The sequence below is a fragment of the Opisthocomus hoazin genome, chromosome 2, assembly GCF_030867145.1.
Source record: "Opisthocomus hoazin isolate bOpiHoa1 chromosome 2, bOpiHoa1.hap1, whole genome shotgun sequence".
Classification (NCBI taxonomy): Eukaryota; Metazoa; Chordata; class Aves; order Opisthocomiformes; family Opisthocomidae; genus Opisthocomus; species Opisthocomus hoazin.
Window position 1 is genome coordinate 81669463 of NC_134415.1, and position 15193 is coordinate 81684655.

General features: G+C 36.2%; 1 protein-coding gene across 3 annotated transcripts in view; it reads left to right on the top strand.

Annotated features, from left to right (window-relative positions):
• Nucleotides 1-14129, top strand: part of HACE1 (HECT domain and ankyrin repeat containing E3 ubiquitin protein ligase 1) — a 53473-nt gene extending 39344 nt beyond the window's left edge. For all 3 annotated transcript variants that reach the window (XM_075414307.1, XM_075414308.1, XM_075414309.1), the window contains 6 exons: nucleotides 1529-1725; nucleotides 6534-6665; nucleotides 7385-7483; nucleotides 7776-7846; nucleotides 12729-12842; nucleotides 13284-14129. In XM_075414307.1, coding sequence (XP_075270422.1) covers nucleotides 1529-1725; nucleotides 6534-6665; nucleotides 7385-7483; nucleotides 7776-7846; nucleotides 12729-12842; nucleotides 13284-13386 — 716 coding nt within the window. In that variant the 3' untranslated portion in view covers nucleotides 13387-14129. The remainder of the gene's footprint in view (nucleotides 1-1528; nucleotides 1726-6533; nucleotides 6666-7384; nucleotides 7484-7775; nucleotides 7847-12728; nucleotides 12843-13283) is intronic.
• The last annotated feature ends 1064 nt before the right edge of the window (nucleotides 14130-15193 follow it).

Below are 15193 nucleotides of genomic sequence, written 5' to 3' on the forward strand. Positions count from 1 at the left end.
GAAAGATACATAGTATTTTGTGGGATTCAAACTTTGTCTTGATAAATCTGACTAAGTTTCTTTATAACTGCCTGACTTGAGGCTATCGATTGGTAGAATATCTGTCAAGCAAAGGAGTGAGCTTAGTGCTTTGGTCTCAAGACGTGCTGATTGCAAGTGTAGTCTCATCGTAACACTCCAGTTTCTTCTCTAAAAGAGTCTCTGATTTCTACTTTTTAGTCTCCTTTTCCCACATGTTTTGCTTATATATCCCTCAGAGACATCATTATTTCCACATTTCATATGTGGTGCATATGCTTACTATTTGGCAAAAGCGAAAGTTGTCTAGAAACTACTAGACAGCTGTGAGATTTTTTTTTTTCTGAGAGGTGACAGTGAAAATTCATTAGTAAATTATCTGTCCTCTTAAACTGGACCATTGCTGGATTGTATTAGAAAATTCCGTAGAGCTTGTGTACACACCATTCGAGCACTAGTCAGGTATTCCAGGGCAGTACTGTAACAGGTTTTGCACTTACATGCTTGCACCGACTGCTAACCTTTGAATTTTGTGCTGCTCTCTGGAGTACTGCTTCTGCAGTCCATAGCATGCTCAGACTTGTACTAATGGGCACCCTTGTGGCACTTCACAATGCACAGAAGATGGTCAAGCAAAGAGAGTATTTCCCGATAAGTTGCTTTTCTCTAAACATACTACCACCCCCACCCCCTGCCCCTTTTGCCAGGTATTTATCTGTCCTGGTAGAGTTAAATTATCTGCAATGACAGAGTTAAAGTAGCTGGGGTTTGCTTTCTTGTGTAGTGAAGAGGGTAGTTCTCTTGCGCAAACTCAGAGTCACCTTGTTCTGGGCACATTTGCCCAAATTTGAGTGCTGTGTCTGTGAAGGAGCTGTAACTGGGCAGCTGCTGTGCTTGGATAAAAGTCAACACTTCTAGCAACTCTCCTCTTAATGCTTCTAAATGACTTGCGAGTTCAGTTTGAAAAAGTAAAATTCCTATAAATGATTTTTTTCAACTGTATAGTAGGCCTCATAGAAAACATGATTAAAAAGAAAAAAAACTGAAGAGCGAAAGAGTTTTCTAAGTACAGAAAGGTTGTCTTCCCACGCCCAAATAATTTTCTGGCGTGAAAGATATTATTGTATATGTTATTTGGGTTGCTAAAAGTTATGTAGAAAAATTAAAAGACTTTTCAGGAAACTCATTTAATGTTGAGTGGTCTGTGTGTTTAGATGCTTTTACTGAAATCCATTCGTGAGCTGAAATTGTGCAAATTGTTGTTGCTCAAATGGTATGCTGTTTGCTTCACTGGGAAGAAAAACATACAGAGGAAACTTAATTTTTTAATAGTTTAAAATTTGTAAGTACAGTTCTGCTGTAGTTAGTAAGTGAATCCCTTTTTTCCTTTTTGTATTACTGTATTATTCTGGTTTCTCTCTAGAGGGCAGTCTTCTACCATATTTGAAGTTAGAACATTTTTTGCTTTATCCTATTTATTTGCGGGGTTTTGTCTCTTTGTTTTTTCTAGGTATACCTGTAAATTATCAGGATGTAGCATCTATTGATCCAGAGTATGCAAAGAACTTGCAGTGGATTTTAGATAATGATATCAGTGATCTGGGTTTAGAGCTGACCTTCTCTGTTGAGACTGATGTGTTTGGAGCAATGGAAGAAGTGCCATTGAAGCCAGGGGGTGCAAGTATACTTGTTACACAGGAAAACAAGGTGAGTGTACAGGTTTATTCAGAAGTTGATACTATAAGAAAAGCGAATGAGCAGACTTTCTGAATAACTGCAAGCATGAATGCTGTACCTGTTTTGAAGGAAATACACAAAACAAAGTTGCCAACACAATTCCCCTGTTTTCTAGCTTAGCATGCTATAGAAGTAGTACTGTCTGAAATCTCTGCAAGTTCTCAGGTTTGAGATGGTTCTTTCTGACAGAGCTTTTGGAAGAAAAATAGGATCAACTTTAAATAAAGGTTTTATTTTAAAAGTTACTAATATTGCTAAAGTTAAGTCATGGGAAGGTAAAACAGTAACAATTACTAGAAGTAAAATTGTAGGTAGTGTTGCAAAATGTGCTGCCTGCTAGGGCAGTCTATGGCACTGGATTGCTCTACAGTGACATGGATAATTGACAGAGTAAGAGGCTGCAGGAAGCTTTTTCAGCCATTTGCCAGTCATTTGGTGTGTATGGAAATAATATACCTTTTTTATTTACTTTAATAGTAAAAATTTTGAAAGTCCCTGAATTCTCTGCAGCAGTAGTTCGAAAACTAATATGGAAAAGCACAGCCAGACTTTAAAAATTATCTAGAAATTAGGATGGACGTCAGTCTAATTGAATTCTACAGTTACACACTAGATAGTTGTGAGTTACTGCAGGAGTGTTATGGGTAGACCTGCAATTTTTTTGTATCATTGACTCTTTAGATCCTTATGTCTGCTTTGTGTTTTGGTTTTCATTTATGATGAGCTAGCCTAACTTGCTTTCTGTACACAGTATTACTCATTCACTGCTACCAGTCGTGCAGACAGCTGCTGTATTGGCAAATGGCCACTTGGTGTCAGCGTTTGTTCTGACAAAATTTTAGTTTGTGTTGGAGCAATCAGTACGGGATTCTTGTATGCTTAACCCTCATTTTCAGTAAGGCAAAGTGTCATTCCAATAACAGGAATACATATTATTAGCCTGATTCTGCACTGTGTCCTGCAATATAGTCATTCATGAAAGAATACAGATGGTAAAACAAGCCTAATTGTGAAGGCAGTGGATGATTAATTTATTACCCATCAGAGAAAGCCAAGATGTTGATTCTTGTTTCTGGGCAGTCTTAACTTCTCAGTATACAAAATAGATGTACTCAACATAAATTGTAGTTTCATAACAGCTGTTTAAAAATTGTTATAGTTAGCATGAAATTAGAAGTTTCCCCAGATGAGGATACCCTCAGTCATGACTAGCTTACATTGCTCTGTTAACTTCTGACTTGGGGCACAGAGTAAAAAGCATGGTTGCACATGTGTAGAACAGATGCATCCATTCTAGCTCATCAGCCTTCCTCAGCTGTGGCAGGAGGGGACGAGAGTTTGTGTACCTTTTATTTGAAAGGTGATAAGAAACAGATGACTGTTGTGATAGCTTTGAGTCTGTTAATATTAATTGATTTTTTGAATTTGAAGCTGCAAAATGTGAAGTCAACAAACATCTGTAGGATGGCACTGTCTCTTGTTCACTGATTTTGACAGTGGTGAAACAAGTTGTTGAAAATTGTCGATCTGTATTTAAGGGGCATTTGGGGATTTTTCCCAATTTCTTTACTGTGATATGGTTTTGCAGTTTGTTTTAGCTTAGCAATTCTAACAGGTTAAACAGAACAGTGTCTACTTTACTTTATAAAACATCTTTTTTTTTTTTTTCTGCAAGAGATATCTTTCTTTTTTTCTGCCTTTGCCTGAGGAAAGAAAGATTGTTGTTTAAAACTGATTGTATTTGCTATACCTCTGGAGAAGAAAATTCAGCTTCTAAAGGAATTTGCTGTGTATGCACACTAGCAGATTACCTGTTAAGGTATCTTCTTAAGATTATCCTGTAGAGGATAGCATTTTTAAAAAATGAAATTATGAATGAATCTTTATTGCTTAAAAAAACCCAACCAAACCAAGAAACCCACAAAAAAACCCCCCATGCTAAAACATACACCCCCTGCCCCACTGAATCACCCAAACAATCCATCTCCTTACTGGAAACCGAAATAAAAGAGAGTGAATGCGAGGAGCGCTGATAATAGCTGTTTGCAAAAAGCTGTTTTATTTCAACGAGGGAAGTTTCGTTGTATCTGTGCAATAGGTGAATGGTTGTGGGACCATACAACACAAATGTTCCAGTCTTGCAATTGAAGCGTCCATGTAGCTCCCACTGAAGTATCGGTTATAGTAGTGGTTCAGCTGCCTTTTGTTGTGGTAATAGACTTCAAAGGGAGAAGCCAGGTTTTGTCCAGTGTCTGCGCAATGCATTTCTCTTTGTTCTTTGCTATGTATATTTTTGCAGTTTTCCACGTACTTTTTAGGAAAAAAAAAAATTAGAGCTAGGTGAAGTTTGATAATATGCTATTTTAAAAAATGGTGCAAATCTCTGCATTCCTGTGGCTTTCTCTGTCCTCCCAGGACTTGTCTGTCTGTGAGCTGGCCGTGCTGTTTGGCAGTAAAAAGTGACGTATTTTTTTCAAACAGCTTTGAAATGGAGCTGTTCTCTCACTCTGAACACCGTAATGAAGATTCACCCTTGTCTCACAGTATATGGGGTTGTGAAATTGGGATAGCATGATCTCTGCTTGATTTACCTCAAAGGAAAATACAGAACAACCCCTCACCCAAACCAGACTTTGTCATCATATTTGTGTGTTTGATCAAATCTCCTCTCTTAAAAGAAGGCTGGATTGTACATTTATCAAATCTCCTCTCTTAAAAGAAGGCTGGATTGTACATTTTATGCACTGTGTAGGAATGCATATGTAGATCTGAAATTATGTAGATATTTCTGTTTTGTAATGTGCTCCTAAGGCTTCTGAGAGGGAATAAAATGTAAATGAAGTGAACAGAGGGAAAAACAAATTGACCAGTTTTTCTACTGGCATATATTATGTAAATTCTGTGGTACAGGCCTTTTGGCATGCACCAGTGCTGATAGTCAGGATGCTTGGCTGTTCCAGGGTGTTTAAAACATTTCTTTTTACACCTGAAACACAGCAATTGTTTTTTCTCATAAAGAAAGTGTTTTAATGTAAATATTTTTGCAATGCAGAAAAGAAGTGTCTTTTTTTAATCGATTTTTAAAAGTAGTATTGTGATCATTTTCCTTCTACAACCCTGTTTTGTGAATAGCCTAATTTATGTAACAGCAATTTAAGAGATATGAAACAAATATTTCTGGTCTTTGAAGAGCAGTGTTAACAGTACTTCTAATCCTGATATTGCTGAAGTTTCTGATTTTGTCCTAGAGCTCGTAAGATGTATTCAGAGAATGACTTTTGTCTAGTGCAGTTAATCTCCTTTGGCTACCCATCTGATTCTTTAGAGAAGAGAGGTGTCTGCAGTTCCACTGACAGTAGAAACAGCCTAGGGAGATTACTAGATTGAAACTAGGTATTTGGGAACAGCTCTGCAGTTGAAGTTATGATTAGGTAATGTTCCTCTTCTTCAGAGCACTGCACAAATTAATTGTCTTCTCAAAGTAATAAAATGGTGGTAATGCACTTAAAAACATCTTCCAACTGCAAAGCAAATGGCAACTCCTCTATACTTCTGTGAATGTAAGGAACTGTCTTTGAAAGACTTTCTTTATACTTCATTCTGGTTTTCAAAAAGGGAAGAAAGAAAGAAAGAATGCTTTGTTGCTTTTGTGCAGGTTCAGAACCTAAAAGTTTAGGTTAATATATCTTAAAATTAAAAAACAAGGTAGTATTTTTTGTAAGATTATTGTCTTGAAGAAAGGCTGTAGCTGAGATGGTTTAATTGGGAGGTATGTTTCATGATTTCATTATTAAAAATCATGATGAGGAAGTCAAAGCATTACTTTGCAACTAAGTACCTTAATCTAGGAATAAATTTTGTCTCAAGTAGAAATCTCTTTTCTTGAGTAAAGAAACATTGTAAGACTTGCATAGTTTTGTCAGAGTAGATGAGATGTTTATACAGCTTAAATGTAGGAACTTTTGTCTGTTTCATTCTAAAAACCTTCCTCCATTAACAGCCTTCTAGGCTTTTGTGTTTTCAACAAAAGCAAAGTTCTGGTGGATTCCTTTTCTAACTGGCATCATTTTAAGGGGACGAAGTCCCCACATCTCTTAAAGCATACAAACTATGATATTGTCTATTCACATAGTGATGGTAAAAAGGCTTTTCTTTTCTTTTTTTTTTTTTTTTCTTTTTAAAAACTGAGGAGACTTTCAAGACTTTCTTAAAAAAAATTGAAATTGTTATTAAGACAACAAAACTTGCAGGGATAAGTAATATATTCTGTTAGACTTTCAGACACAGGGGGAAGGCAAGAAAGCTTTTTAGCTCACGAATATTCCTTCAGAAGTTTACTCTTTTTCCTGAGTTATGTCAGTTTGCTTAATAGAATATTTTTCTTTACGAACATTGCCTTGTTTAAGTCCTTAGATGATCACAACATTGGTTGTATTAGATGCGTGACAAACTAAGTTTTGTTCACTTCCTTTGTCTTAGTCCAAGTCCCTGCTTTTTGTCTGGTTTGTGTTACGATTTAAACATTTTAATTTGCGAGTTGTCTTTGGAAGGAGGGAAAGGGGAAGAGCAAAAAGGGCTCTGAACTCTGCAGGGTCTTCTGAATTATTTTGGGTTGCTTCTGTCATTGGAAAGTGCATAGGGACTCTGAACGTCTTACAGTAGATGAGATTTGTAATATATTGAGGACTGCATTTGTGTGGGTGTGAGTTTGCATAAGTGCTGTATATTTTTTTGTGTTTTTGCTATTGTGTATCTTAATGTCGTTTTCTACATTCCAGGCTGAGTATGTCCAGCTTGTCACAGAGCTTAGAATGACAAGAGCCATTCAGCCCCAGATAAATGCCTTTTTACAAGGCTTCCATATGTTCATTCCACCGTCTCTGATCCAGCTTTTTGATGAATATGAACTGGTAAGGAGAAATGCCTATACTGTTTTAAAATACTTTTTTCAGCACACTTCATCAGTCGTGTAATGCCATAGAAGTAAAGCTCAGTAGCCACAAAAGAAACATTTTGTATCTTTCACTTTGGTTTTGCTTACTGGGCATCTGTTAGTGAGGATCTTAATTTAGTGTATTCCTGCTTATCCTAGTTACTTAAAATGACCATTTTCGTGGAATGTGATAACTTCACGTGCCAGTGATAAATGCCTTAAAATGTGATTTCAAAATGCATGTTGTGGCCTTTAAACATTTTCATATTTTCTTTCAGGAGTACAGAAGTTCTTTAAAAGTAAGGAGATGCTGTCCATTGTCTTTACTTTTTCTCAGTCACAGAATCAAATTCTGTTAAGTTTGTGTGGTGGTTTGATCTTCTGTGATGAAGAGATCTCAGGTTTTGTTTCAAGTCATGCCAAAACTCAGAGCTTTTTTCTTTTTGGTTCTTTGTCAGCAGTTTCTACCTCTTGATACTGCGTGCTTAAATTTAAACAGATCATGTAAAGTTACCTGAATTCAAGAATCATCTTGTATTAAAATTTAGTCATAGGTTCCATAAGGTTGCAATTAAATAGAAAAAGTGCTGTAATTTTTATATTTCTTTAAAGCATTACTTTTTAAAAATAGTATAAACACTAGAATTTAATGGTTAGTCAGGAGGACTAATCACAATCTATCTACTTCTTCTGAAGGAGCTTTTGTTGTCTGGTATGCCAGAAATTGATGTGAATGATTGGTTAAAAAATACGGAGTACACCAGTGGCTATGAGAGAGGAGACCAAGTTATACAGGTAAAATTTTTTTTTTTTTATATGTGGACTATTGCATTTTAATCCAAAAAAAGGTTCTGCTGCTGCTCTTGTCATTTTTTGTGTGTGTTTATGGAAGCTCATTTTGGCTGAAATTTGTGGAAGTTTTTTATACTATATTCCTGTATTAAGTCATTTAGCTATGTGTGAATTTATATAAAAATTTCCATCATTAAAGTAACAAACACAAATATTCCATTTATTATTTAGTATTGTCTTTTCAAGTACTGCAGACATTTAATAGAAAATGCAAACTAACTTGTTTTTCATTTAGTGGTTCTGGGACGTTGTGGAAGAACTAACTCAAGAAGAGAGAGTATTGCTATTACAGTTTGTTACTGGCAGGTGAGAAACCATTCTGTAACAACAAATATATTGTCTGGATATGCTGAAATAAGTCAAGAGACTTTGGATTGCTATATGACACCATCTAATTAGAAACTGTTTTGCATACTTTGGTCTTCCATATGTTGATCAAAGTAGACAAAGTATGTGTTAACACTTTTACTGCCTGCACTGCCAGGAAAATGATTACCTGACTACTTTGCAAGAGGCCTTTGTATAGTTAAGTTGCTGTCCCAGGCAATTTTTAAAAAGGCAGTAGTGAATTTACCTGTGCTTTGTATTCTTCCTGTTGCATATTTATGTGGCTCTTTCCTTCTCCAGTAATCAATATAGGCTTTAACATATGAGATTACTAGATATCGCTTTAGTCAGTGTAAACAGAACATCCTTCTCCTAAAGCCAAGCTGAATTTAGTATTAATGCAGCATGTCAAGATAAAGTGAAGAAGTAACCTTATGCAAGACTCTGCTTTATATAGAATTTCTATCCTAAATTCTAGTTATTCTTAAGGGAAAGCCACTTTTATTTCCTTTATGATTTGGGGACAGTGGGCGAAGGTTTTGAGCAATGAATGCCCATGTGAGCTGGGCGAGTTGCTGAGTTTGGGTATACAGACATTTTGCAGAGTGGATCCATAGACATACATGGGCCACCTGAGCTGTGTAAGAAGTTTCTGTTTCTGGTGACAGGTAGAGATTGCACCATCTTCTTAATCTGATGTTCCCTTCATATTCTAGGATTAGTAGAGTAGTTAGCCTTTTATTTAGAAGTTTTGTGGTTAGGCGATGGGAAAATACGAATTAAGATCATCAAACCTTGTCTTTTATACCAAGGAATTTCACAGTCACAGATGTATCATCAAATGGCATGGTCTTCAAATTCTATTAGTTTCAATTGATTTATTGTGAATTTAATTGTTTTTAGGAATCACAGACAATTTAAGAAGTTAGTTGCGTCCACATCAGTCTTTTCTTTTTGTCCTCTGCAGAAATGATTCCTGCAGTTCTAACTGCACATCTGTTGCCCTCCAGCTGCTGGTCTTTCATTTTTAGTGGACTAGTCTATTTCTGTATCTAGGTGGCAAATGAGGATCTTTAAGATGTAAGGTCATGTTTCAAATGCTTCTTAAAACATTCCAAATGATACTGAAGTGGCATTCACTATTTTCATGGCATTTGGGTTAATCTGCTAAATTCTAAGGGATGCTTTCTGTCAACTAAACAATTATGTTGTCTGATTAATGTGATTGAGCACCATTCATTTGGGTCACAGATCACGTACTGACTTGTTCTTACCCATTTCTTGTTAGTAGGAAAGAAATTTTTGGTAACTCTTTTAAGAACTCTGGACTGGAATTTAAAAACAAATTGCTTAGGATTTTTCTGCGTCAGCTGGTAGGAACCCGTTGTGTTTTTTCTTCAGTGATTGAAATGCAATAGGTAAATTACGTAATTTTTTTTCCATTACAAAAATTAACCTTTGAAAGTTACCGCTAATAGTGGTATGTAGCTAGCATTTTCGTCCGTGTATTTCCAGACAGTCCTGGTTTCTGGGCATGGAAGATTTAGACGCTGAGTTGTCTGTGAGCTAAAGCACCAGTTAGTCTAGTACAGGCCGGTCTCTTAAGTAAAAATGTGCACTAAAAGTATACCTGATTTCAAACTGTGATCTTTTTCTGGTGTCACGTTTCCTTAGTGAAGAATTTGTTTCTGTGTGTACTAGCTGGCAGGCTGCATTCAAAATTTTCATTGTTTTTTCCATTTCCCTTTAATCTGTTCTGCATATTCACTTGGTTTTTTTGTGTGTGTGTGTGAAGTGGTACTATTCTTTATTTCCAGTCAATGACTATGAAATAAATTTAGAGAATTAAATAAAACAATTATGCTTGTGCATTCAGTGTTTTTCTGACAGCTCTAAATATTTTTTAAACTTTGCCTTTTGTCATCGTCCCCCATTCTTACACCTTTTCAGTGTAATGAAGTCTTGCTTTGGTGGATCAGTGGAGGTACTATTACATTCATCGTTAACACCAATTTTGAGACATCTTTTAACGGCAAAGAAATTGTCGTGAGCAATGTTTGAGTAGCAGATTCTGTGTCTTTGGAGGTCTTGGCACACAAGAAAAAGCCTAAATGTTCTTGTGCCTCATATTGGGGATCTGAAAGCTTACTTACGCACCACCTACTTTTTCTCTGCTGACAGCTGCTTGAGATGGTATTGCTAATTCCACATGCTTTTACTCCCCTGCCCCACCCTGATCTGTTTGGTGTGTATGATAGTATTTGGCTAAATTATTGTTAATTATCAATTGGCAACTTTTGATTGGGTTTTTATGTAACAGTTGGAGGGAAGTGTTGACAGCTTATCATGATAAATTCTGCCTTATTGGTATTCTGCAGGTATCAGGATTGCTGTTTAACTTTTTAGGGGACTGTAGTTTCAGAGTAATAAGCTATATGCTATTTTAAGGGAAATTCAGCATATTTGATAAATGTCATATGTATGATTACTTCTGAAAGTAAAACATAAGGGAACTGGCTTAAAGTATCTCTTCTACACTGTTTTCATTTCAAGTAAATTTATGCAAAATATGTAAGTGGAAAAATAAGTAGAAGAATTAGGATTCAGATGTAAACTTAAACATTTTAATAGTGTTGAAGTTTCCAAAGGTATGAAATCATGTTGTTACTCTTGCTGAAGGCTATTTGCACATGCAGTAAGAGAGGTAAGTTCTTGTGATCTTATTTGCACATATTTGGAAGGCTTTCTTTACTCTATTGGCTGTGTTTTGCTTGGAAAGAAAACTGATTCTTGAAGGCATAAATTGACAGCCATCTGTTACTTTTAAATGTTCAAAGCCCTGATAACACTATATGATTTTGCCCTGTTGAATGAAAAAGATTTTAATAAGTTAGATTGTAAAAACTTTTAGCTAATAGTGGGCTGAATGAGAAATTTTCAACAGTTAGGTCAGTGTTTTATGGCTGATTTGAATGTGGAATTCTCTTGCTTCATCAGAGGGAAAAAAAAAGTCACTGCAGGGGAGGCAGCACTGTATTAGGGCACTGCATTAGAAATGCAAGCCAAACCCATAGAATAAAAGAGTACTGCTGTAAAATCTTTACAACTGTTCTGAACTGTGACTGTGAGCGCAGTTCCATTTGTATGTCAGAAACAGTATGCTGCAAATAATCAGTACTTCCCTCCGTAGTGGTTGCTTCATATGCAGGCGTTAGAATTGTATGCCCAACGTTGCTGTCATTAAGCTAGGTGATACAAATTTATGTGTTGGATACCATAGCTCGCTCTTAAAGGTATGTTTAAAAAGTATTACTGCAAGCTCTGTCCTAGCTCCTTAACAGTTACAGCAGCAACCCTTACTCTTTTGTGGTTTTGCCCAGTAGTTTTACTGTGAGTGGAAACTACTTCATTCTTTTCCGTTCTTACTCCTGATTTTTACAGTCACCTTGACTTTGTGAATATGGGAGAATTGTTTTTAATGTATGTACCTGCAATCCAGAATTCTAACAGCTGTTATGTATTTTATGGAAGGTTTATTTTGTTTTATCGGATTCTTTCTTTGCTAGCTGCAAAATTGCAGAGTAGCTGGGGTTGGAAGGGACCTCTGGAGGTTGTCTAGTCCAACCTCATGCTCAGAGCAGGGTCAGCTAGAGCTGGATGCTCAAGGTCTTGTCAGGTTTTGACTATCTCCAGGGATGCTGACCCCTCACCTTCTCTGGGCAACTTGTTCCAGTGTTTGACCACCTCACAGTAAAAAAGTTTTTCTCCTGTTTTGGTGGAATTCCCGGATTTCAGTTTGTGCCCGTTGCCTTCTGTCCCATCACTGAGTGCTCCATCTTGAAGCTTGTGCTCCATCCTCTTGCTTGTTCCTCCCCGCAGGTATTTATATACATTGATCAGATTCCCCTGAGTCTTGTCTTCTCCAGGCTGAATGGTCCCTAGCTTGGTGTCCTCCTGTGTCAGATGTTCTAATCCCTTATCATCTTTGACCCTTTGCACAGCTTGCTGCAGTATGTCCCTGTCCCTCCTGCAGTGGGGAGCTTGGAGCTGGGCAGGTGTCTTTTTTTTTTTTTTTTTTTTTTTTGGTGTAAGGGCTGTGCTAACAACATGTTACCTTGTAATGCATACAACTTCAGTTGATGTTACAAAAATATCTGATTTTTATTCTATTAATCTCTGTTAGTTTGAAATTATAGGAATGGACTCTGAAGACTCCAGGGCTATTGTCCATTTACACCTTGAGTAATCCTTGAATAATGTATTGGTAAAAGGAACAAAATTGAGTAACATGATGAAGTGAGAATGCATTGCTGAAAATGCTAGTGATTTTTTTTTTTTTTAGTGTGTTCTGGTTTTGCTGTAGATTGTCACTGGATGATAGTGTAACTGATGTAATGGTTTTATTAGTTACTTCAGACCACAGATTTCAGGTAGTAAATGAAAAGACTTGCTAAGGATGCTTTGGTCAGTTGTCCCACGGATAGTAATAGGGGAGTAAACTTTCTTATGAGGTAGTATTTATTAAATTGTAAATATAAATAACCATAGATTATGCCTAAACTGAGATAATATTCTGTTATAAAAAAAGGTTGTATTAATGACTCCTTTTTGCAAACAGAATTATCTTTAATATCATTCAAACAATTTGATGCCTAATGTAAATGGACAAATACGTTATTCAATATTGTGATTAAAAGCATTTAGTCAGTGAGAATTTTGATATGGGTAAGGAAGAGCGAACCTTGATAAAAGTGTTAGTAACTGTGTAATTACTAGCCATTAGAGATGTTTGCAGTGTAAAGATTATATTTTTTGGCTTATAACATTCTTGTAATGGTCTAATTTCTGTGAATTTTCTCAGTTCCAGGGTGCCTCATGGTGGCTTTGCCCACATAATGGGTGGCAGTGGATTGCAAAATTTTACAATTGCTGCTGTACCTTATACTGCAAATCTTTTACCAACATCAAGCACATGGTAAGTCAAGTAGTCTCAATGAAATATCTTAAAAATGGGGCTTTTTCATATAGTCGCAGTCAGAAGTACAGTTCTTTTGAATATTTTCATTACATGGCCAAAAAATATTAGACAGTTTGTGGAGTATTCACTATCCAACATGACAGTGGTGGGTTTTAACCCAGGTAACGTTACATTATGTTTGGTCATAGTTTACTACTTCATTTTTCCTAACTAAATATAGTATGATTGATAAGGGAATATTCAAGTGAAATTATTGTATCACATTTGCTGAAGTGAAAAAACCCCTTAATTTCCAGCAACATGTTTGAATGCTCAATGGTACCATAATGCAGCACAGGTTTGTTTTCTTCTGCAAATGTGACATCTTCAGGGGTTTCAATCAGAAAACTTTACTGTTGGGTGTCGTGCGGAACTGATGTGGCTTTTTTTCCGTTTCAGTATCAACATGCTCAAGTTACCTGAATACCCAAGTAAAGAAATCCTTAAGGACAGACTTCTTGTGGCGTTGCACTGTGGAAGCTATGGTTACACAATGGCATAATGAAGTCTAGAAAACTCATCTGACCACTGATGTGCACTTCAGAGTGACAGAAGTAATTTTGGAAACAGTCAGTAGAAAAGCAGCTGGGATGCTGCAGCCCGTCAGCAGGGCTGGGCTTCAGAATTCATACAGGATCATCAGCTTTCCCTCCATTATGTGTTGTCAAAGTAACTTTGATACCATCACAACAAACTTCTCAATATGCTGTATTTTCATTTTTTAAAATGATAGATCTGTATGGAAATTGGTTTCAATGCTTTTCATTATTACTTTCGTCTGAATCAGAAAGTTTGTCAGAATCTTTTCCACACTTTTGATTTTCAACTATATGGTTGAATGACATCTGCGGTTTAGTTTACTTTGCACTAAGATGGCATATTACTAATGGACAGACTTGTACTTTATGCCTTGTTGCATGTGAAAGTGCCATTTATTTTTGCAGAGAACACTATAGAAAGTTCAATTTGGATATTGTACAGTAAGACAGATCTGATGTATTTTCCATTTCCTTGCATAGTAACAGAAATAAAATTTTATAACTTTTTAGTATTTTAATGTGTATAGTATGTAAAGATTAGACTGTTATCGCTGGAAAAAAAACAGATGAAGTTAATATCTAATTTATATTAGAATTTATGCTATATTCTACTAAATATTTAAAGTATTTGTGACTTTATAGTCAACTTGCTTTGTAAATATTATTTAAGATCTATATCCATTTGTTTGAATGCCTTTACTCTTTCCTTGACATCACTGTATGTTCAAACGGTATTATTAAATTTTAATATTTTTACCAGAATCTGAATGTGACCAGTTTGTGTGTCTGTGTGGGTAGTGTATTCTTTTTTTCTCCAGGGTTTTATTCATCTTGCTGTAATTTAAGTTGACATGGAAGCAGCATTTGAGAAGGCATTGCTGAAGTGGATGGATGGACATAAGCAAATGCACAAGGAAGGAACTTGAGCTTATTGAGGTTAACTGACAAGACTATAATAATTAGAATCTCATGTCAAAATTAATCTAAAATTAGAATATATTACGCAGTATGTAAAAATACACAACAATGGCTTGTCAGTATGTGTTTTTGATAAGTAGCTGCTCATGTTAAGTCACTTGATATATTTGCATAACTGCTTTTTAGGGACCCTAGGGTAGGTGTACATTGCTGTTTTGGTTCAGGCTAGGAGTGTTTTGGGTGTTGTGATTTGTTTGTTTGTTTTTTAATGATTCTGGTCATCCCTGCTGATCATAGTTTTGCTTCAGAGAATGCAAACTGAATTCTCTCAAGTGAAACTAAACAGAAAAACATGATCTAAAAATGTACTGAATGCTGATGGATGAACATCTAATTATGTCTGCAAGACTTAATTGATCTGAAGAGTTTGTAAATCAGTTCAGGCACAGTGACACCCCCCCCCCCAGCACACAACTTAAGGTTCAGGCTCTCAGGACGAACTGTTTGCTACTGATCCATTCATGTTTTCCTACACTAAGTGCTAATACATGTGTAGCCTGAGTTCACCAGCTGATCTGTCTAGGCAGCTTACTTGGTGCTATTTTTTTCAGATTTTATTTATTTCTTTTTGTCTAAAGCATATATAACCTCTCTGGGGGTGTGAGAGGGAAATCTGTGGACCATCTGATTCAGTGGTGCCACAGTAATTTTCCTTTGGACTAAGCTTTATACATTGACTTACTAGCTTTATTTCCCTTCTGGTTCTGTTTGTGCACATGTATGCATAAATGTTGGTTTAAATTCGTACACAGTGTTTGTGCCTGCAACTGAAGGAGAATACTGCTTGTAGTT